This window comes from Quercus lobata, chromosome 8 (assembly GCF_001633185.2).
Source record: "Quercus lobata isolate SW786 chromosome 8, ValleyOak3.0 Primary Assembly, whole genome shotgun sequence".
NCBI lineage: Eukaryota > Viridiplantae > Streptophyta > Magnoliopsida > Fagales > Fagaceae > Quercus > Quercus lobata.
Window position 1 is genome coordinate 54,559,685 of NC_044911.1, and position 24,312 is coordinate 54,583,996.

Below are 24,312 nucleotides of genomic sequence, written 5' to 3' on the forward strand. Positions count from 1 at the left end.
TATATATCTGTTAGCTTGTTGAGAGTAGCGTGTGCAGTTTTCTGGCTTCACCTTTTCTGTATTGATTTTGTGAGATCAAATCCCAGCAACCCTTTGAAGGAATTATTTGGTTTGAATTGAAAGAGTATTTCCACTTTGTTGTGATTATTTTTCTATGGCTAATGACTGTCAGCATTGCATACATGAAATTGTGAAGAAAGTGTAGAGCATCGTATGCCTTAGGTGGTTACCAGAAAATTGAAAATGGAACCCATAATCCTAATCATGGTGGTCAGATTTAGAAGTAATCTTTCTTGATTTTTATCTACAACCTATATAACACCTGATATACGCCATCCTTAAAACCTAGCCTGCAAACATTTTTCTTCGTACACAACACCTAGTCCAACGCTAAAAAGACTATTTACATTTGGGTGAAATACATCGTTAATCTTTGAAGTTTCAAATACAAGCTATTAGTTCTGAATTTTTTAACAAATGAGGAATTATTTTAACATAAAGGATTATTTTAACATAAAGATGTTCGGCTTGAAGATGTCTTGCTAAAACAAATACGATGAGCTTTCTATGAGATAGATTCTTATTATTTGTGTTTTTTTTAATAAAGGAATTCTTCTTCTTTTTTACATACATATACTAGAATTTGAATGGAAAATGTTAAAGATCACAATTTTTGCCACATCTTACTCATGACTTGCCACAACTAATGAGTGGTGAAGTAAAAGTGGTGGGTCCACAACTCCACCACTTACAACTTGCTACATAAGTAAGATGTGACAAAAATTATAGGAAAAGTTGTGGTTCAAGCACTACTCAATTTGAATCTATGATGTTCCATTTTCGTTATAATTTTTTTTTTATGGTTATGATCAAGGCAAGAAATTAATGTGCATATAATATATATATATATATATTTATATTATGAAGAAAACTAAAGTAAATATATTATATATAAGTAAAGTCAGTAAATAATAAAGTAATATTATAAAAAGTAAAGTAAATAATAAGGTAACTAAGTCAATACTTAAACATAAACAAAATAAATTACAATATTGTCAAAAAATTTCTTAAAAAAAAAAAATTGTCAAAATAATCACTTACAGGAAATAGAGGTAGAAACAGGTTTTTCCAAGTAGGAAAGAATAAAGATTACAAGATTAGATATTTGGGAAGGTAAGGGAAATTTAGGGAGAATATGAAAGCTAAAAATTAAGTTTTGGTTACAATTAAAGAGAAGCAGCCTTTTTATAGGCAAAATTAGGCACTATTTGAATAGTGAATAGTAAATTTGACTTTTTTACTATTCACAGTAGGTTTTCAACAGCTTTATTTGTATGTGCTGACAATAGTGATGTAAGCAACAGTTTCAGCAATTTTGTCAGTATGTGCAGACAATAGTGATGTAAATAATGACTTCAGCAATTTAGTCAGTATGTGCCGATAGTATCGTCTTTTGCAATTATAGAGCTGAAGTAAGATATCAATCTTCAGCTAAGTTTGGAGTAGCAATTGAGTCTCACACACACGCACGTGTTTGTGTGTGTATATATGGTATAGGTGAAAGACTACATGTTGAGTTAAATCCAGTGAAAATGAATTCCGTTAAACTAACAACAATACTAGATGGTATGAAGTTAGACATGGGCGCAAGAAGCTGTCAAAATTAGAAGTGGTGAAGAGGGTTTTGAACATCCTTGGAGAGTTTCACTATGACCAGGCCATCATGCAACCAACTTCCACAGGGGAGGATACAAAATGCAAACCGCCTGATGGAAGTAATATAAGGTGAAAAAGGACGAAGTTATTTTCAAACAACAAAGGGAGGTAGGTTGGTATAGGAGGCTTGTAAAACAGGTATAACATGTCTGTCACATACCTGCAAAACACTAAGAAAGTTTCAAATTAAGTAGCTTGGATTAAAGATTGTCCTAGTTCCATTTCTAGTGCAATTTCTCTTGATGTATCCAGTTTACAAATTTGATTGAAATTCATTTTAAATAAATAAACAAAAACATCAACACTAGATGGAGTCTGAGAAATCATTAAAAAAAAAAATTCTTCAAAATAAAAATCAAATTTGAAGCTCACTCTAGTGTGAAGGCAATGGAAAAATTATTTGGTATTTGTAGTCGGCTTCTTGGTCTAGGTTTGTAACATGTTCAAAATAATTTTCTTGGATTTTTGGGTGTTGAAATTTTAGAGATATTATAGCGGTACTAATGATGTACTCCCAAAAAAAGAGATGGAAAAAAGAATTTAGTGTTTTGGCACTAATGATGTACTCCCAAAAAAAGAGATGGAAAAAAGAATTCAGTGTTTTGGCGTCACCATAACCCACAACAAAGTAAACCTTGCAAGTTGCAACAGAAAATTTAGCTTTTCTAATATTTTCTCACTGTAATAAACAGACACTGCTACCATAAAGTAACATTTTATTTGGTCATTATGAATAGGGTCCGGTTAATGTGTGCCCTATAAAGGGCACACATTAACCATCCATTTTGGGAAAATAGACACACATTAACCATCCATTTTGGGAAAGTTTTTATAGGGAATAGAAAAAGTTGTCAAAACAGTTAATTACTTTTTCATTTTTCCATAAAAAATTTCTTAAAATGATTTACTAATGTATGCTCTAAGGGCACATGTTAGTAAATCCTATAACCGAATATGAAACTTAACTCTTTCTACAACATATACAACAGAAAATTGATGAAGCATATAGGTAGAGTTACAAATGTACACTTGACCACCCGTATGCTATGAAAGTTCTGTGAAAACGTTCAAGCCTTGCTGCCCTTTGTTGCAAAAGGCTTGGGTCTTGAACATGCTGGTCAGATTTATAGGTGTTCCAGTCGACAATCTTTTCTGCTTTTCGTTCCCATATAACTGATACATGCCATTCTTAAGCATATTTCTTTGTAGATAAACACCAACTGCAACGCTAAATTGAACTTTCTTCACGTATAAATTCTTATATAACAAGATTTCCCGCACAGCTTTCTGAAACATATCTAGGAATTAAACTTTCTTCATGCAAAAGATGGCACCAACAAACTCCTAAAATACAGCTAGAATTTTATGTATTAACAGTAGCACCCTCTTCAATTCGGTTGAGGAGCTCTAAAATATTTCCAGCTTTTCTCTTCGCTCTGTCGGTGCCATTCTCTGACAGTTCCTTCAATGCCTCCTCTGCACCAAGCTCCTTTGATAGTTTCAACTGCATAAAATCACCTGTGCATAATGACCACAATACTGCTGCAGAATTCTCCCGGTTGCGTGGGGAACCAGTTCTTATAACCTCCACTAAGACTGGAATTGGCTCCGCTTGACCAATTGCGGTCTTCCCTTCTGGATGGCTGGCAAGAATGGCCAGAATTGCAAGTGCTTCATCCACCATCCCACCTCCAGCATCCTTCAACAATCTCATCAATGGGGTCACGATACCAGCCTTTACAGCCCTTGCCTTGTTTCCCTGATAGATCGAAAGATTGAAAATAGCGGTGGCAGCATCCTTTTTCCCTCTTGGAGTCCCCTCACAAAGCAATGTTATAAGAGCTGGGATAGCCCCGGCTGCTCCTATTGCCACCTTGTTCTCATCTATTACAGATAAGCTGAAAAGAGTGGCAGCAGCATTTTCTCTAGCTTCCATGCTGCCATTTTTCAATACATCTACAATATCAGGTATTGCTCCTGCATTCACAATAGTTCCCTTGTTACTCTCATTGATGGAAAGGTTGAGGAGTGCTGTAACAGCATGTTCCTGTGTCCGGGGATCTGGAGAGGACAATAATTCTACAAGAAGTGGTATGGCTCCTGCCTCAGCAATGCATACTCTATTATCTGCATTCCTCTTAGCAAGCAACCTGAGCTCACCAGCAGCTGCTCTTTGCTGTTCTGTATTCCCATTTGCTAGTTTTTCCAATAAGGCATCAATAGCAGCAGGATCACAGTCTGAAACACTGCCTCCTCCTGATTTCTTGCTTCTACAATTCGCTTGCTTTTTTGGAAGCTCGACACCATTGCTTTCACACCATAAAGCAATCAGACTCTTCAAAACGTAGTTAGGAGTTAGGGCTGTGTGCAACAGTGTCTGCTGTGTCTTAGGACAGGTTTTATGTCCTGCATCAAGCCATTTTTGAATGCAAGACCTTTCATAAGTCTGCCAAAAAAAAGGTAAATATTTCTTTAGTAATGACTACCGATAGTCTGATACAAATAAACTGTTGTAAACTTAAAACTGTGAAGGCAGCTGCCAGTTTATACCTGTCCAGTAGAGACAATCACAGGATCTTTCATCAATTCAAGAGATATTGGACATCTGAAATCATCTGGGATAACAGGAGATCTGTGCTTAATCAAGCCCTTTTCACCCTCAGAGGTGTCCACTTGAGGATTTTCAGTCTGAACCCAGTCCTTAATCTTCTTAAAGAGGGATGACATTTTTTCAAAGCAGTCCCCTGGATCTCCATTGCTTGAGATAACCATTTCATGGAACGCAAGTGACTCTTTCTTTATATCATTGATAGTCTTGAGATGCAGCTTTTCAGAAAGTCTTTTAAGTACTGCTGGGTCAGGTTCTTTTTCTTTCTGTGCTGTGGCTAAATCAATGTCCAGCTGAAAATCAAGTGTGTCAATTCTTCCCTTGGCTCTTTGGAATTGAGCATGTACTAGTTCAATCTGAAAGAAATAGAAAAATGTCCCACCAATTGTTAAAACTTTCAAATCAACTAAATGTTACTTTTCGTTAAAATTCATTTATGAACAGTATTTTAGACAACATTTTGACTATTTACTCTTTAAAATTGAAATTAAAAGGGTAATGACTACTGCTGAATTATATGCTGTTGCTTGTAAAAATTATATGCTGTTAATTCTCTTCAAAGTAAGTTGGGTTGTAAAAGTACCTGTTCGCGAACCTCCTCAGATAAATTAAGTTTATCATAGTGAATCTCACTCAATGCTGCTTCAATTTGTTCTGTCACCAGGTGGAACTTTTGAGCAATCTTTTCCCTTTGAAGAGCCTGTGACAAGTAAGACATTTCATACCTCAAAACTAATGATTTAAAATCAACTTGTTGAGAAACAAGAATAGAAATTAAGCCAAATTACACACAGTAAAAGTAAGTATCATACGCCTGGGTGGAAAATGTATTTAACAGTTTGTAGTATTGATGGTTATATTAGTTTGTACTAGACGACTTGAAAAAAAACGAAAAATGCCCACATCTAGTTCTAGCTAAGCAAATCACGGTTCAAGTACAGAAGCAACTGTAATCACCATCTCATACCTTTTTCACTGAAATGCAGAACTCATTCTTCCCCGCCCACTCCCCCCCACCCCCCCCCCCCCCACCAAAAAAAAAAAACCCCCAAGCTTTCTGGAATTCATTTCTTAACATGCATATGCAAATCCGACTTGATAAGACAACATTCTTGTAGATTAAACAGAAAAGGAACTCCAAAATCTATAACCATATCAGTTCTTATTAAAAACAAGGTCTTCCTCCAACCAATTACATGGTGGTTCATAAGACCATCCATGTGTATTAAACTCATTAAATCATTTATACAAGTCACATAACTATTAAATGGGTCATGTGACTAAAAGTATACGCGGATGCTATCACCTAGTGGCTGGGAGGAGATTATTCTAAACTGGTTCATAAGAAACTTAGGTCCTATTTTTAATCTCTTCCTAAATTCAATGGGCACACTTGGATTCGTATTTTTAACTCTCTGATCTCCCATATACCAAAATCACTTGAACAAGAATATAGACATAAATATCCAACTTTTATTTATGCGATTCAATTCCGCATAAACCACAAACTATAACATATACCCAACTTTTATTTCTGTTCAACAATTCCTTGTGTGTGTGTGTGTTTTGACTTTTGAGTTAAAAACCAAATATAAAATAGAATGATGATTTCTTTGAGGTTGCCTTTAAAAAAAAGTCAAATTCTTCACCATTTTAGCCCAAACAAAGAAATCTCACTTTCCCTCCTCTTTTTCTCAGCAATCAAACAGAAATCAATTCATTTTATTTTTTTTAAAGAGAAAAGGCAAAGAAAAAGTACCAGATAGAGTTTGCTGCCACCGTTGACCGAGTTGAGAAGTTCGGTAGCGGAATCCAAACCGAGTCTGAGCGATTCAAAAGCCTTAACCACGTCATCGTCAAGCCCTTCATCGCTGTCCCTCAATTCCTCAAACAAAGGACTCAGCAGCTTCGCTCTCCGAACCAAGTTCCCATACATCTTCTTAAACACGTTTCGGCAATCACATAACTCAGAGATCGCCTTCGTCGACTCACTGAGCCGACTCAGCAACAACTCGCCCTCATGAGAATCCTCCGTCGGACCCATCTGGGTCGCCCCGATTCAATAAGAAGAAAACAAAAAATTATTATTAAAAAAAGAAAAAGTTTAGAGCTTGGGAGAATTGGATTGGTTGGGAATATGTTAAGGAATTGAAGGGCAATTAGAAAGAGAAAAAAACACGTGAATTTTTGCAGAGGTTGTCTGAGAATTCTGAAACTGAAAGAAAGATAGGTGTTAAGGTTGTAAAGACTTGAGGTTTAAGAAAGAATGGAACAAAGATTTATTGATTCTTTTTAATAGTAATATATAAATAAATGGAAGTATTTTTAACATGTAATCATAGCCTTAGGAAAGTTTTATATAATTAATTATGGGATTATTAGAAAATTTTAGAAACACAAGTTGGGTGATGGTACCAATTTGGTGAGGAAGTTGGAATGGAGGGAGATGGTACCAATTTTTTATTATATTTTTGACAATATTGTCCTCTGCATATATGTTTTTTTTTTTTTTTTTTCACATGTGTATGTTTTTGTTGGTTTGTTTGTCTTTTATTTTGGGAAAAAAACATAGTTTTGGAAACAATAATTTGGACACCATGTATAGAACCTTTTAATTTTTTTTTTCTTTCTATTTTTACCTTTTGATATTAAAAGTACTAGATCTCCATTAAAAATGATAAAAACAAAACACTACTATCTTTGAGATATATTAAAATTTCCTAAAGTACACAAAGGGTTTCTTTTTGTCAAGGTCATAACTCATCATTCAGAACTAGAACCTTCTAGAATTGATTTTTGTGTTATTTCAATGGAAAGTAGTTATTTGAATTTTTCTAAAAAAGTATATAATAATAATAATAATTCTAAAGTTTCCCGATATTCAAGTGATTGGTTCATTGGTTTGAAGTGTGTCGTAAATTTGAAGGTTCTAAAATTCAATTCATTACATTACCGGTCCATTGAATTTTTGTGATGTTTCATAAGTAGGAAATAGATTAATCTGATTAAAAAAATGAGACCCACTTCCTTACACACACACATGTGCACTTAGCTTCTTAATCTAGGTTTGTAACTCTTTTGGACCATGTTCAAAATAATTTTCAATCATATTTTTGGGAGATTTTACAAATATAGCTCTACCAATAATATAGTAAAATAGTTTTTTTACAATCACACATTTTGTCACAATTTAATGATATGTGCAATTATGATTAATGAATTATTATTTTCACATAAATCTACTATTTTTTTAACTATTCACAATCACACAAATAAAGTTGTGACATAAGTTGTGCTCACGTTATTTCTCTTAACCAACAAAAAAAAAAATATAAAGGTTTAAGGATTTAAGCAAAACAAAAGGCAAGAGAAAAAGAAAAAAAGAAGGGTATAATGGACCATATGAGGAAAGCCAATGTTGTGGACCAGGCAGCTTTTGCGTGTTATCATCAGAGTAGTTGCCTTTTCTTCCCGCGCAGAATTGTCAATTGGACGGCTAGGATCTTTCCAGGTACCAACCACAAAAGACTTGGCTACAATCGACTTGAATTTAAGTCAGACCATATTAACCAATAGCAAATTGCCAACTGGACCATATTTTTATTGTATGGTCTCTAATATAATATAATGATGGTCAAAGATACATTTAAAAAGTTAACGGTCATGTTTCTTGCAATATTTAGTTGGGTCCATAGAAAAAGATGAGACTTTATTGTTCATGACCCATTACTCATTATTGTTTAAATTTATTCATCATAAAAATAATTGTGGCGGAAATATTATGCATTGATTAAAAACTAAAACGTAAACAATGAGAGTTTCAAAAAAAAAAAACGTAAACAATGAGGGGGTAGTAATTAAATGAATTAATATTGGTTCAACTCTTGACTTGATCAAATGTATATAATATATATCAATGCCGCAAAACAGCCATCAGATAATTTAAAAACTATTTAATTAAACATTTCTGAATTGTTCCAACCATACAAAACATATTAGAGTGTCTTTCTTTTTTTCACAAAATATAAGATATATACAATGAGAATTTAAATACTTGTAACATTGAAAACATAGTATTGTCCTAAACTTGTGGAAAGGTAATTGGTATAATCATTTTCTGTTATGTTGACGTAACATGAAATCTAAGGAAATATGATCTAATTACTCATTGTTTATAAATTTCTTTTACTAACCCCACAATTTGAACTATTTTTTCTTTTAAATCTTCAAGAACTTTGTACATTGCAATATGTCAATTAAACTACAAAACTGCTACGAGTAAGTAATATCTCTTTACATTTTTGTTTACAAATGCTCCCTCCGTCCCATTTTGTTTGTCCTGTTTGAAAAGTCAAACTTTTTAAAAGAACATCATTTATTGTCTTATCTACCTTTTAAAAATGTATAAGTTTCCAAAACTACCCTTAAATAAATTTATAAAAAAAATTGAATTATTAATAAAATAGAGGTATAATAGAAACATTAGTAAATTAATGACTTTTATTTTTAGAAATAAGACAATATTTTGGGACATCTCAAAATAGAATAAAGGACAAACAAAGTAGGACAGAGGTAATATTTCCTAAGTTTCAGCTTTCATTTATCTTGTCACTTTATAAATGTAAAACTGAACTTGGATCTTTAAAGTAAAAAATCAAAACGAAAACAAGCCAAAGATTTAGGTGAAAAACAGTATTATAAGTTAAGATAACATATTTGATGCGTGTAAAATGAAAACAATAACACCAAATGATTAAATAAAAAAATAAAATAAAATAAAAATGTGGAGATACGTTAGGTGAGATATTGATCTTTGTAAACAACGACCGACTAGATGCAGCTACAAAAGCCAGGAAGTTCAAACGTGTCAAGATGGGTTTGGTCAACAACGCGTTAAAACTAGCCTTGTTGGCAATGAGGTGGGTGCGCCGGCAAAACTTAACATGCCTGATGCCATACAGACAAACCACAATATGTCAATGTCATGTCACAGTTAACACACTATCTCACACTTCATTCATTTCTTCTTTTTTTTTGTTTTTTGAGAAGACACTTGATTCATTTCGAAGGAGCCATGCATCTTGCCCAAAAAACTAGCCGTGACGTGGACGGCATATCGGGCATATGGGCCCATGTATATCATCCACCTTGGCGTCTTTTGTTTTAACTTTAAGTAACGTTATTTTATCTAATAACCTTTTATTTGATAAATATTTAAAAAATTTAAGCGTCAAATTATATTTATATGTTTATTACGTTCTTAATACGCACATCAAGTTTTGTGTCAATCGTTTCTCAAAAAAAGTTTTGTGTCAATTAAATACCACCTACTATTTGATCTAGAATCCTATATTTTATGCAAAATTTTATATGCCAAATCTTAAAATTTAAACACACGTTTGATGACATAGTTATTAATATTAGATCATTTTAAAATTTTGCAAGCATGTAGACTATAAAAAGAGAATATAATTCAACGGTAGATTTGTTAAAATTTACATCCAATAAATAAATATAGAGTGATGTAACATAACTTAAAATTATACCAGGTTTAACTTGAATTCAACCACGTATATATATTTTTGAGAAAATATGGGGGTAAAAAAAAATGCTGAATATTCGTGGGGTCTTGGTAATGGCTTGATATGGATAGTAAAGTTATAAGTTATATAAATTTCTCAGAAAAAAAATAGTTATATAAAATCTTCATAAAATATTTAATGATAAGCCCTTTTAATAATAGATGATAGATAGGATAGGGCCAAGCCAAGTTTCATGTCGGACACCAAATGGACCAAGATGAGATCTAGTAAAATCTGCTAGATTTAAGTGTTATATTGTTAGAGATATATTAATTATTCAATAATACATGATCAAACCCAATTTTACCTTGTGTACAAGTCAAATTTTTTATTTGTGTTACAAATCTATTAACCATAGTTAGTATATAGATAGTTTAAAGTTTAGGCATTTATAGATTTGTATGTTGCTCAAATGTTGCTCTTAAAGGTTTATTTATTGAATGTTGCTCATTAGATTGAATTACATAACCCTCGTATTTTTGTGTTACTCTATGATATGATTTCACTTTGACATCTATTTTAGAATATTTAGTTTAGCATATATATATATATATAAATTTATGAAAATTATTATGTTTTTGAAGCATTGGCATGAGTAGTTCTGGTGACACAACTATTGGCACAACTTTGTGCACAACTCGTCCACGTGGCGAGTTGTGGTTGGTGGAGGGGTGATGGTGGGTCACCCCTCCACCAACCACAATTCGCCACGTGGACGAGTTGTGCACAAAGTTGTGCCAATAGTTGTGTCACCAGAATTTTCCCATTGGCATTGCTTATATGCACCGTCCAAACATCAATCTGCATTTTTTTATTTGTTTTGGTTGAAAAACAATATCAAAGTCTCAACCATAATCATTGTATGTGTAGACTTTCCGCGTGATGGTATGAATGATTGGACTTGGGAGCCATAGGACAATGTTCGTGCAACGATGGTGGTTGGCAATGGATTAGGATCTGATCATCCGGTGGACGGGGTGCAATTCACCCATCTCTTCTTACAATTTTTTTTCACTTTTTACCTTTTTAATTTTCACTTTTTACTTTTAAAATTTTTTTTTTTTGAATCAATGGTTAAAATTGAAAGTTGCTTTTTACAATTATTAATCTTAACCATTCATAAGAATTATATCAGGTGCAATACCTTGATCTCAATCCATCGGCAATACACTTGTTTTGGTTCAGCCTTTTCTTTTGAGCGTAAAAAGATGAAGATGAAGCTATTTCTAAAATAAATAAAAATAAAAATAAAAACCTCTGATGCCTTTATTTAAGAGAATTTGGTGGCAGTTTTTGGTCCATGTGCACTGCAAGAAGTATTGGGTTGGTAAGATAGCAATAAATAGTTAATCAATATATGTATCTTAAATTTTTTAGTTTGATTATTTTAGTTTTTGAGTCTTAGTCTAAATTTGTTAGTTAGATTTAATTTGGTATATTGAGACTTTGTTTTGATGAATATAAAAAAGTAGGCCAACCGTACATATAAATTTCAATCATTTGTTGAATAGTGAATGATTGAATTAAAGCCTAATTGTTTTATTAGACCTAATTGAATGGTCCCAATAACTCAGATTTAGACATGTTATCTTATGTAGGTTTTTTGAGCTATAATGTGATTTCTCAACTTGAGTAGGTCATGTTGTTTGTTTGATGGACAAATGTGCTTTGAGGTTGTGTCCGTTTGAGAATTTCTTAACTCATTTGATAATGTGAGACAAAAAATTAAAAACTAGTTTATTTTTAACAAACTGAAAGTTGGATTATTTAAAATAAAATTGAAACAAAAAATAGTGTAAGATTATCTAAAGATGACTTTATCAAGGCGTAATTGCATATAACATAAATTCAATGTTGTGAGAGGTGGCGTGTGGAACTAAATTTTATGAAGTTAAGTTTACTATAACCACGTTAATCGAGGCCAAGTGCAAAATTTTGATTAAAGATAATAGAGGATGAATAAATAATATCCACACTACGGATTCAGATCTTCTAGAGTTCCTAGGGTACTCTACCACATAGAGTTCTTTTAATCTTAACCTCTCATTTAAAAACCAATGGTTCAGATTTCACCATGTCATTAATTCTAGAACAAAACCTTAAAATCAGATGCCACATTAACTATTAAAATGGACATGTCACATTTTGAATTTATTTTAGTTTTAAAAAATCAAATTTGAACCCAATCTTGTTGCCATGCCAACACCAACGGCACCAAACTTGTCTCCGATGAGATCTCTACACTAGAATGAATAGAGAACTTGGCAGCCGGTAAGGAGGTATTTTGCTAGTGGGTCGAGTGGGGGAGCTGTATGGGTTGGGTCGCCAAGAGCTTCAGTGGAAAGGTGAAAAGGCTACATTTCAAATCTGGGTTATAGACAAGATTACTCAAAAATATAATCAAATATCAAATATTATGTACATGTAATTTAGATCTTCTATTTCATATTGAAATCAAAATAATATTGGAAAATAAGAATAGGTTGATGTTATAAATTTAACGAGAGAAACATCTGTTGGAGTGGGTGTATTTTAAACACCAATAAGCCTTTGCTTTGTGTGGAGTGAACCTTGTTATTATTATTATTATTATTATATGACAAAATACAAATATTTATGGTAAATCTAGATGCTGGGGGTATCGATAGCAGGGGGAGTTGTTGTGGGTGCTTCCTAGTCGGCTGGAGGATTAGTGGGCGGGGGGTCTGAGGTGACTACAAGCTACGCGGTGTTTGGATTTGATGTGGTTGTAGCGGTTCTGTGGTTGCCATAATCCAGCACTGCTACATAGGAATTGATCTACTTTGATAGCTCCCTAGCCTCCAAACTCTCAATGCCCTCCTCTTCATCGTTGCTGTCCTTGCCCTGATCTGTAGCCTAGGTTTTGACCTCAGGGTCCTCAGGCAGCAGGACTCAGTTAGCACTCTTGAAAGGGGAATCCTCTTGGAGGCTGACGGCGTTAACTATAGCCATCAAACCCTCCATGAACCTGAACTTCTGGGCCTAGAAGATCAAGGGACCAGCTGAGTTTTCGACGTCCTTGAAACCCTTATTGTAGTAGGTCTGCTTTCGAGCTTTCTCTGCGCCTTTGAGGTCGGTAAGTTCCTTGTCTCGAGCAGAGAGGATGCTAGCTGTCTTCGCTAGCTTAAGCTCGGTCTCCCCAAGCCTACCTTGAAGATCACTAGCATTCCGCTCAACGAACTCCAATGCCTTCTCGGCGGTAGTCGCCCGCCGCTCCATCACATTTATCCCTAGAGTTTTCTCTTGCAGACTGGCCTCGGCTACCTATTTGAGGGCTTTTTCTTTGTTAATCTCTTCTTGTGCCTCCTTCAGCCGAACCTCCACCACGTGGCTCAATTGGGCAGCCTGAGACAACAGAAAAGCAAAGCGGGATTATTCAAGCCCAATTGGTAACACTTGTAAATTGAGAGGTATGTGAAGGAAACGAAAGGGACCGAGACAAAAAAATAGTAATAATTCGGACAAATAAAAAGCTTACCACTATAGTGTGCCACTTTAATTTTAGCATAAGGTCCTTATCTTTGCAGCCGGAGTAATGCTTTAGATCGGTAGGCAGCAGTAAGGCCTGCCTGAGACTGTCCGATACCAACCCTCCTTCGTTGCTCCTCTATGTCCAGACATAGGAGTCTGAGGGTAGGACCTTATCCCCCAAATGGAAGGAGCACTCCCATCCGGTACCAGAACCCGAGGAAGAAGCTGCTCCTTGAAAGCCGATTATGACAGGCTGGCTCATAAGCTGTGTAATACCCCACATATCTTTATTTTAGGTTATTATATATATATATACATAATTGATGGGCCATAAATACTTTTTGTTAGTAATTACAGCCCACTACCCTGCTAAGTCCACATCTTTGATGTGTTAAATATAAGGTAGAGGAAGAGATAAATTAGAGTTTTCATAGGAAGGGTTTTATCAAAGAGGTTAAGAGGTGTTTTTCCTTGGAGTTTAGAGCACATACAGTTGAAGAGGCAATCAAATTGTTCAAGGTATGATTTCTCACCATTAGAAACAAAGAATTAAGGAGTTAGAATTTTATCATGGAAAATTTTAGTGATGTGTAGATTGTTGAATTGGCAGTTTCTTAGATGATGATTTACAGTATTTCAATAATTCTTGAATCCTAGGTTGCCACTGTTTGGATTCTAGAACAAAAGCCAAAATTATTAAATCCATGAATAAGGCTTGCATCGTTTTCGTAGGACTATAAGAGCTTTTGAGTTGCTGATTTATACCATAATGTTAATTTTGATTTGCTGGACAATTTGCACCTGACCCCACACATGTTTCACTAGCTAGCTCTCACTTTGTCAAAGTCCTATTTTCTCTTATTGATAGCTTTGATAGTCTATGCCTAGGTGTTGACTATTCCCAAACACAATGAACCATTTAGGTTCAACACGTCTACAATTTTTTAAAAGGATAATGACAGATTTGAGATTTCATACCAAAATTCTTATATTTAATCCGTAGGGTCAATGAATGTTAAATTCATAAACAAAATCATATTGGTTTTGGCCCACCATTTGCATTGGGGTTATATATTAAATCCTTAAGTGTTGGCTACTGCATTCCTCATGGTAAAATGAGTTTCGATTAATGCAAGGATGTATTATTGATTAGAATACCATTGGTTAGAGAAATGTAAATTTAGTGTTGAAAGTGTTATTAGTTCAGCAAAGCATAATCTTAGTGAGTCTATTTGTATAGTTCTATAAACTTTATATTTTGTGGAGGATATTAAGTATATTTCCATGATTGATTATAGGTTCTATTTAAGAGTATTTTGAGACTATTTGAAGGGTGTTTTAGCTGGACTTTCAAAGTGATTCAAGTACTGTAAGTAATTATGCATAATATGCACAATTTTGTCCATTCAGTTCCTAGAAGTCAAAGGTTTTCAAAAGTTATGTTTTTGAGCTTGCATTTTTAAAAGTTTATCAAAAGTATTTTTACACCATTGCAAGAGAAATTTTGACTTTTAAATGATGTTTTAAAGGGAAACTTTGAATTTTAAATAATGTTTTGAACATCCAAATCTCCATTAAAAGATGATTTCTAAACTAAACCATTTTTAGAAAAGAATTGAGTTTCAAGATAAGTTTTCTAAAAAGGTTCTTGATCTTTAAATTTGTTTAAAGCCAAGTGATTTCAAATTCATATTCCTATTTTTCCAATTATGTTTAAAATGTTTCTTTTAGCAAATTGAATTTTCAGACTTACTCAAGAATTGTAAAAATATTTATATAAACTCCTAAGTTCCTATTCGTTCCCCAAGAGAGTCAAACATCCTTTGATTTATGTTTCAATTTGATATTGTGATGTTCAATATGCCTCTATACTTGGAATAATTGTTAATCTTAAGAAATTATTCTATTTTGTATAAACCTTGCTTTTGTGATATGTGACTCAAAATTAGTGTTTTTAGAATTGATTAGGTATATGTGTAAGCCCGTTCACAGGGTTGTATGTGAGAATATGTGTTGATCCTTCACCAGTAGGGGTTAGATGTTGGTATCCACTCATAGAATTGTATGTGAGAATATGTGATATGTTTATATGTGACACTGTGCTCTAATCAATTATTTGTATGTGTTTTTGTATGATTTTAAGATTTGATTACATATGTATTAAGTGGTTCACTATATGTTTTGGAATAATTATATTTGATATCATGGAATGAATTTGTGAAAAATCAAAATAATCGTGCTTTGCTTGACTCTATTCTGTTATGTATTGTGTATAATTGTTTATTGGATGTGTGGCTCACCCCATCAATTACAATTTTTAGATTAAAGTTTAGTTGGGGAACAGAACTGTGGGATTACTTTGTAAGATGCAAGGTAAAGCGTGGGAGTTTTTAGGCGATGTCAATAATACTTGAAGCCTTAAAGGATTATTAAGTTATTTTTGTTCTGCTTTAGATTTTATAGTATTAGAGATTATTTCTAAATTGTGGATTTTAGTTATTGTAAGAGATTTATTAAGAGCATTTTTTATTTGGAGGTTACTGAATTATGTTTATTGAGTTATGTAAGATCAGTAAGTTAGTCATGCATCTAAATTCATGTTCCATGGATTTGGGTCGTGATAGGCTATGTCTTCTGAGGGGTCTTGCCGGTTGGTTGAGTGGTTGCCTGACCCGAGGCCAAAGTAGGGAGGTGGGCAGCAGGAGGAGTACTGCTCTCGACTGTAGTGCCGTCGTCACCCTTTTGCCGCTTCCTCCACTGTTTGGAAGCAAGGGGCGTAGTTTGTTGGGGAGTAGGTCGAGTGGCAGCCTGACCTCTTGAGGCCTGCGTAGCTGGAAACCAATGGTCCAAAGCTATAGAGCACTTTTGGACCATTTCTTCTACCGAGTTGGGTTGAACGGGCTCGTCAAGAATTGCCTCCTTGACAAGTGGACCATCTTCTGCAAGATCTCCTAAAATGGGGTTCTCCAAAGGAACGTGTACAGCCCGACCTTGGAAGACGGTATCTCCTGAACCGTCTTATATAGGTTCAAGGGAATTCATGTCTAACTAGTCGAGGACCTAAATGCTTGGCTTCCCTAGAAGTAAGCCCTTGTGGCAGGAATCCAGGTAGTCGAACGTCCAGGTACAACAATAGTGGGTTGCCGACTGTCAAGACGCTTGACAAATCCTGGTAGCTTGTGTAGGAGGGCACGTAACCCAAGATCAGGTGATAAGCTTTTAACTGTCCGTCGTAGTGCACAAATATCTCCGAGCGAAGGACGAAGTTGAGCTCTTGGACACGCACTACGTTTATATCTGGCCGAAATTTCTTGGAAACTACAGTTAAAGGGGGGTACGAGTTAATGAGATGCAGAGAAAGTAATAAAAGAAAAGGAGAGACATATGTACATAAAATAGATGAGAAGTAAATGAAAATGAGCATGCTAATAAAACAAAAGGGAGGGAGACACGATTTATGTATGTTGAGGAATCGGGGAAAAGAAAAGTATCGACCTATCTAACAAGGATAGGTCGAGCGGGTTAGCTCACCATTCAGCCAATTCTCGCTCACCCTCACATACTCCCCCGCTGAGTTCCTATTGGAGTCGGGGTGGCAGGATATCAACCTAACCATTGTGCTTCGGGTCTGAAGATATACCCGAGCTTTAGACCCTCCCCCCCCCCCTCTCGAATGGCGAACAAGAAGTTGATGCCATGGTGGGTAAGGCTAAGGCCACACAATCAGTTGAGATGCCCCACACAGCTAACTACCCTATAAAAATTAAGCAAACATTGGTTGGCTGTAAAAACTAAGGGTCCTAAGTAACAAGGGATCCACTAGGAACCTAACCCCGCCCTCAAGTATGGACATTAAAGGGAAAAATACTACATGGGGGATCCTCTGGTCCTCTATATCTCTCTCGTGACAATACGAAATTTCAACATCACGAGGAATGTTGTATCTAACTCTGAAAGATTCTATGTCTGCTCTAGTTTTCAAAAGGTAAGAAAAAAACATGTTTTTGAATCTAACTAAGTTACGAGAAGATAGTTCAAGAGAAAAAGACTTACTAAGTGACTTCTCGAAGAGGAGAGTGATCTTGTAGGGAGATTAAGGGCTCGAGAACAGGAAGAAGGCAATACTCTGAACTTAGAAGAAACTAAAGAAAATGAAAAACATGAATTAAGGGAGGTATTTATAGAAACAATGGTCATTAATTTTAATTGCCCAAATACAATTAATGGGTACCATAATGTCACCTTATGCGCGCCTTATTAAGCGAAGCGGCAGGCCATCTGAACCGTCCTATACTTCAAATTCTGCCACATATTTGAAAGGAGCAAGTTGTCTTGTTTGTTACATTAAATGGTAGACAGTTGATCTTCCCAAGGTGTAATTGTCATTTTTCCTGGAAAGGATAAAGCAATGGCCCCAACCACGGGGCAGGAAAACCCCGATCCTATCTCTATTTTGCGGAAACAAGATCGTGAGGGGCCTATTTTGGGGGGAATTGGGCCCAAGCAAACCATGTTTGCCCACTTGATCAAAACCCAACATAAGGCCCAAGGCCTAACAGACGAGTTAAGCTTGGTACACAAAGAGAGAGTTGACCTTGGGCCCTATCACAATGGGCCCAATCCTGAGGTCGGGATTATGGCTGAGGAGACGACCACTTGAGGGAGTCTTAAGTGGTTGGCTAAACACTGACCAAGAACGAAGGAAGTTAGGGTGAAGCACGAACCTAGCGAGATCAGTAGCTGAGGACTAATAATGCCATTGGGGAACCACCACCGAACACTATTTGGCATCTGGAACAAGTTCCAAGGGAATCCTTGATGTGCATGAAATATATACAATAAAGTACTCACATATCTACATATTTAGTTTTACTTTTATGTTATTTTGTGACTGATTATATAATATCTTTGTGTTGTAGGTAACAAGGGCTTTACATGCAAAGTGGGGCTAGGCCAATTGAATCAAGCCAACTTACATTCAGCCAGGCATGAATTCAAGAAAAGACCAATCCAATTAAATTTAAGTCCAATTGGAGTAAGGAATCAAAGGAAATATGCATCAAATCCAAGTCCAATTCGGATTAGGATTCCAAACTGCACATTAGTTAGTATTTTTGGCCTAACTTTCGGTTTAGATGTCCAATTGAGATGATTCAAGTTGGGCTGGAATGTTAACTTAAAGGGCTACAACTTTGTAGTTTAGCAAAAGTCTGAATTCTGAAGTTAAGTGGGCCAAAATAGTCGGTTAAGTGAAGCCTAAAAATCTGGGATTTTCTCCAAACGGGAATTCAACTTGTAATAGGATTCCTTGACTTATTTAAAGGCTCTTTAGGGCAAAATTCAGGGGGCTGAGGCTAGTGCTAGGGCTGGGGGCTATACATAGAGAGTGCGGCTACTTCTTTGGTTTTCTTCCATGACAGTTAGTTTTATTTTATTTGTCTAGTTTAATGTTTAGTATTTTATTTTTGTGTTTTCTTTCAATTACTATGAGTAGCTAAATTTATAATTAGGGTTGAGGATGAAAACTTGTTAAGGATTAATAGTAATATATATGTGATTTGATTTTTCCCACAATAGTTGTTCTTTATTGATTTAAATTGTTCTTACTTCATATCAATTGACTAAGATGAGATTGAGTTCAATCATGTTTTTCTCATGATTTAGGATTTGTCTTAATTAATTCAATGCTTGGTTTATTAATTCTTGATTATAAAATTGGATATCGCTTGTGATTTGTCTGTCAATGGATACAATTTATGATTTGATTTTTAGAATTGGATATATCTTGTGATTTATTTGGCTACAGATACAATTGATGATTTGATTTTATACTTAAGAAACGAAGAAGAACATGCTTTTGATTTTTAAAATAAGGGTTTAAATGATGATATTTTCCATGATAGCAAGATTGATTTCTAGATTATCATGTAGTGAGTTGGGAAAAATTAATGATCATAAATATATGCTGATATGACTTACAAGGTGGATTCCAAAACCTTAATTCTTTTCTCTTGATTGTTTACATCTTTTTATTACTTTATATCTTTTGCTTAGTTTAACTATTTGCTTAGTTTTATTATTTGTTTCATATATTTAATTGCAAACAACCAATTTTTATTAAACTAGATTAGGATTAATTTGGTTAAGGTTTAATTAATTTTCCTACGTTCATACAAGTCCATGTGGGTTCGACCTCGTTCTTGTCCAACTATACTTCGGTACGGTTCGTACACTTGCGAGTATTTTAAAATTTCACAACAATCCTCTAAAGTTATGAAGATCCCTTGGAATTCTAATGAACATAGGAATACGTGTGAGGTGGGAAAATAATAATGATCACCTCACTAACAAGAGACTATAAAAAGGGGAAGAGGGTAGATGCTTGGGGGTTGAAAAAACTGGGGAAGTGAAAGATAGAGAGCAAAAACACCAGGAAACACTGGGAAGTTAGGAGAAATCAGGTGAAGTTTCAGGCCTAATCTGTAGGATTAGACTTACCCCATAAACAAATAAATTGTGTCCCAAACACTATCGTGGAATCAGTCTTGGGTTACTACACCTTTAATAAACTCATTTGAGTGAGAGCAAAGACTTGGTTTTAAAGAAATTTATACAATTGTGTCTGCCTTTAAGTTTTGTTTTCGTTCAATTATAGGGCCAAAAAGATCTCTATTTTGGCATTTCCTTCTACTAATTAGGCATTTTTTTTCAATAGAGGAAGACTTCTTTTTTGGATAACAAGCAAGAAAAGTTCATGATTAGATTGTTTTGTCTTAACAAAATTTGGGAACTATTTCCCTGCCATATAGACCAACTAGGAACTTTCAACTAAAACAAAATGAAGGACTGATAAATTACAACCGAGGTTGTTGACTTGTGACGTATTTATTTATTTATTTTTAATGGAGGAAGACCTACAATAACATTAGTGGTAGTAAAAAATAGATTGAGATCAGGTGTACTACCCTAGATGTAATTAACTCAATTTTTCTCACAAATTATTTTACATTTTTAACTTTTTTAACTTTAACTTTTTATTTCCTTTTAATATATTTAATTTAATAGTTGAGATTGAGTATATATACCCTAAGTATTGCACTTGAAAAATGACATCTATCTAATCTAATTTAATCTAATATATTAGAGCAAAAGCCTTTACTGGGACTCTGCCATGTGTCATATATGAAGGTCTTAACGCTTGACACGTGGTGGACTATTTTGTACACATGTCAATTTTATTGGCTATCTAAAGGTGTCAACAATAATTTTGTAAGATTCGAATGAAATAGAGGAGCAAATGGTTGCCCGTTCCTTGAGTGTGGGTTGAAAATCCAAATATAAGATTTTGCTAAGTCTGTACACTTGCTTGATTGTGTTTTGAGGCATACAACCAAGTTGTTCATGTGGAGAAATATCATGCAAGAAAGGTGCAAACAGCTTCTTTGACAGCAAGTAGTGATAACACATGTTGAGGATATTACACAAAATAATAATAGAAGAACAAGGTTAACACAAAAGACAAATAGAAAATAGATAACTTAGAGATACAATATCATTTTCCTTAGACAATATTTGCCCCCCACACTATTATTGCTAAAGGATTATCACAAATTTATCTCTACGATACAACCAAGATGTTGGGTTCTACAGATAGCAATTCTGGATAGCAATTCTTGTGTTTCAAGTAGTGTATATTCTGAATAAAAAAACCAAAAAAGAGTTTGTGTTTGATTTCAGGCCATAACAAAAAGAAATAGTCCTTACCAATATGCTTTCTCAAGTTGCCAGTTTAAGCATAAACTCATTTTTTAAATTTCTAAGTTAGCCACAGGTAATAAGCAACTGTCAAACACCTTTGAATTCCTAATCACATTCACCCAAAAGTAAATACTCCTCAAACTATGAATGCTTGGCAACTATGTCAGGTAAGAACTCAAAGAAAGTCAATAATAAACAAAAGAAAAGAAAAGAAAAGAAAGGGGAACTTGCAAAAGATAAAACCTAAAAAGCCGTTGGAGCCTTTGACAATATTTGTTTAAATTGTTTAGAAACCAAATTTGAAAGTAGAAGAAGAAGAAAGAAGAGGATGTAGAGCTAAATTGAATGTCTTCAATTTGAAGAAGAATGAGAGAAATTGGCGAGTTTGCGGGTCTTAAAGTATAGGAGTTTTGATTTACATATTTATCTCCGTTAGTTGAAAACTTAAAAGTGAGCATGATGAGGGTAGTTTAGGTATCAAAATTGAGAAATCCAAATAAGGAAGTCTCTTAAATAGTAGTATAGAAAAAATGATATGAGTAGAGATAATGGGCCCATAAATAATTTGGGCTTTGTTTTGTGCAGGGTTGTAGAATACTCCAAAAAAATGACCTTAAAAAATAAAAATTCCGAAATTCTTAAGAGCCTAGAACACATGGGGCTTTCAAAGTCCAGCTGGATTACTCTTAAGGACCCAAATTATCCAACCTTTTAAAAACCGCATTTCTAAACGGCCCGCCCCTTAGAATGTATAAGGGTGAATTGGTAAATCAACACAATAACCTTTAGTATTTTTTAATTTTTCCTTCTCCGCGTCCGGGGCGTAGCCGGAGATCTCATGTCATGTGTGTTTTGCCTCCTTCTTCTTCTTCTTCTTCTTCTTCTTTTTTTCTCTCTTTTTATGGTTATGATTTAATTTGATCAGTATTGCTTAGATTATGGACAATACATTATTTGATTGACTGGGCATGTTTATACAGTGTGTTTCAAAGATTTTAAGGGCTGATTTATTTATTATTAATAATCATTGATAAACAGTTTGATTGCTTAGATTATGTAATATTTTTTTGTTGTTATGTATTTGCGATTTTGGGCGTTTTGATTTGCTAAACGGGTATTAGAGTAAGAAGTTAAATACGTTTGATTTTAGACATGAGTTTGATTAAATTTGATGAATAATTCATTAAAAGAAGCTTTAAGGTATGAGGGTACAAATACAATGGCTCTTGTTCATGTTTCATCTGTGTATCTTGATATTAGATTTAAAGTTACTTATTCAGCTTTTTCAAGCCTTTTTTTTTTCCCACTGTGTAAAATTCCAGATTTTGTTTAGGATTAGTGTATGACTCCTTGTGTTAACACTTCACAAGTTGTTTATATTTATGTTCATTTATGTTTATGTATGTGTGTATGTTTATATATGTTTATATTTATAAACATAAATATAAACAACATACACATAAACATACATGGACACAAACACAAACAAACATACACAAAAACAAATAAACAAACATAAACATACATACACATAAATACGCATAAACAAATATAAACAAAAACAAACAAATATAAACATACATACACATAAACACACACACACACACACACACACACACACATAAATATAAACATATATAGACATAAACACAAATACAGACTGAGAAAAATTAAACCCTCATATAGAATCGAAAAAATTGCAAATTAATATCAATCCTTAAACAATTTCGTTAGTTACTTTGGTGTGCTAAATTGAGCCTTTATGTGTGATTATATTTAAGTTTATGTGTGTGTATGTTTACATTTATGTGAGTTTGTACGTATTTATGTATATGTGTGTTTATTTTTATGTATATGTATATTTATGTGTATGTGTATGTATGTGTATGTGTATGTATGTTTATGTGTATTTGTATGTGTATGTGTATGTGTATGTGTATGTTTATGTATGTGTTGATTTTGGCTGGGTTTTGGCCGTGGTGGTGGTCGTGATTTGATTTTGGCTGGGTTTCGGCAGTGATGCGTGGTTGGAGGTGATGAGCTTGAAAAGCTCCGACCATGGAGGTTTAGAAGGAGAGCTTGGTGGCCAGCCATGAAGCACAGTGTGACGTGAGTTCAGGCAGAGAGAGGATGAGAAGGAAACAGGAACGGCCTTAGACATTTTGAGGCCTAAAGCGAGAACTAAAAATGGGGCCCTTTTTATACTTATATATTAATTAAATTAATGTTTATTTAATATTTTTATATTATATTTTTTATCATTATTTTCATTTTCTTCTAAATTATTTTGAAATTCATTATCAAGATTTGTTGTATTGCAAAATTGAACATCATTTTCTTCTAAATTATTTTGGTGAATTTCTTGCTCATTTGTGATATTTTCATCTAAATTTTGTATTATATTTTGTTTATTACTAATAACAAATTTATCCCTTGATCATTTTTGAGACTCAATTAATTTTTCTTTTTTTAAGTTTTTCATATCCAGATGCATATTTTATAGTAAACATTTCTAATCAAACAATATATTTATAAAGACTAAAATAAAAAATAACTTTCAAGTGTAGAGCAAATGATAAATAGAACTTGATTTATATAAAAAGTATTATTGTAGTTTCACTGAACAATAACAAGTTTTTAGCAATCTCAACCTGCATAAATTAAAAAAAAAAAAAATTAAGCACAAGCATAACAAAAATTTAAGCACAACCATAATACTAACACAAGACTTATTAATAAGACCCACCCAAAAAAAAAAAAAAAAAAAAAAAAAAACAAATCCTATCTATAACAAATTTGTCCCTAGCTCTACATGGGCATATTCTCCCGGATGTTAAATGTTTGTCAAATGCTCTCCAATTTGTTAGATATTCTCATGTATACCGTCAAGGGAATAATGTAGCACACGCATTGGCAAGAAGAGTTCTGAGTGAGCCAAATCTAACTGTCTGGATGGAAGATGTACCACCAGACATTCACCATATTGTGCAGGCTGATTTAGCCAATTTTGAAAAATAATAGTAGCAAGCTTCATTCTCTTAAAAAAAAAAAAAAAAAAAAAAAAACTTGAAGGCCCAAACTTAACGCCCAGTCCAGGGAGGGTCCAGGCAGCCAGGGAGGGCCCAAATAAACAAAGTTATCTTAAGTTAAGTTCTT

General features: G+C 34.1%; 1 protein-coding gene across 1 annotated transcript; it reads right to left on the minus strand.

Annotated features, from left to right (window-relative positions):
• Window positions 1-2,564: 2,564 nt before the first annotated feature.
• Window positions 2,565-6,617, minus strand: LOC115957422 (U-box domain-containing protein 14-like). The gene is made up of 4 exons (XM_031075656.1): window positions 6,084-6,617; window positions 4,908-5,024; window positions 4,267-4,680; window positions 2,565-4,162 (listed from the first exon to the last, which is right to left on the minus strand). The coding sequence occupies exons 1-4, from the start codon at window positions 6,366-6,368 to the stop codon at window positions 3,080-3,082; spliced, it is 1,899 nt and encodes a 632-aa protein (XP_030931516.1). The 5' UTR covers window positions 6,369-6,617; the 3' UTR covers window positions 2,565-3,079.
• Between the last annotated feature and the right edge of the window lie 17,695 nt (window positions 6,618-24,312).

Bases quoted from the DNA above. Each gene is read 5' to 3' on its own strand.
- LOC115957422 (XM_031075656.1), bottom strand. From the start codon at position 6,368: ATGGGTCCGACGGAGGATTCTCATGAGGGCGAGTTGTTGCTGAGTCGG. The intron at 4,681-4,907 runs GTACTTTTACAA...TATTTCTTTCAG, and splicing joins CTGAGGAGGTTCGCGAACAG to ATTGAACTAGTACATGCTCA. The intron at 4,163-4,266 runs GTATAAACTGGC...TTTTTTTGGCAG, and splicing joins TGATTGTCTCTACTGGACAG to ACTTATGAAAGGTCTTGCAT.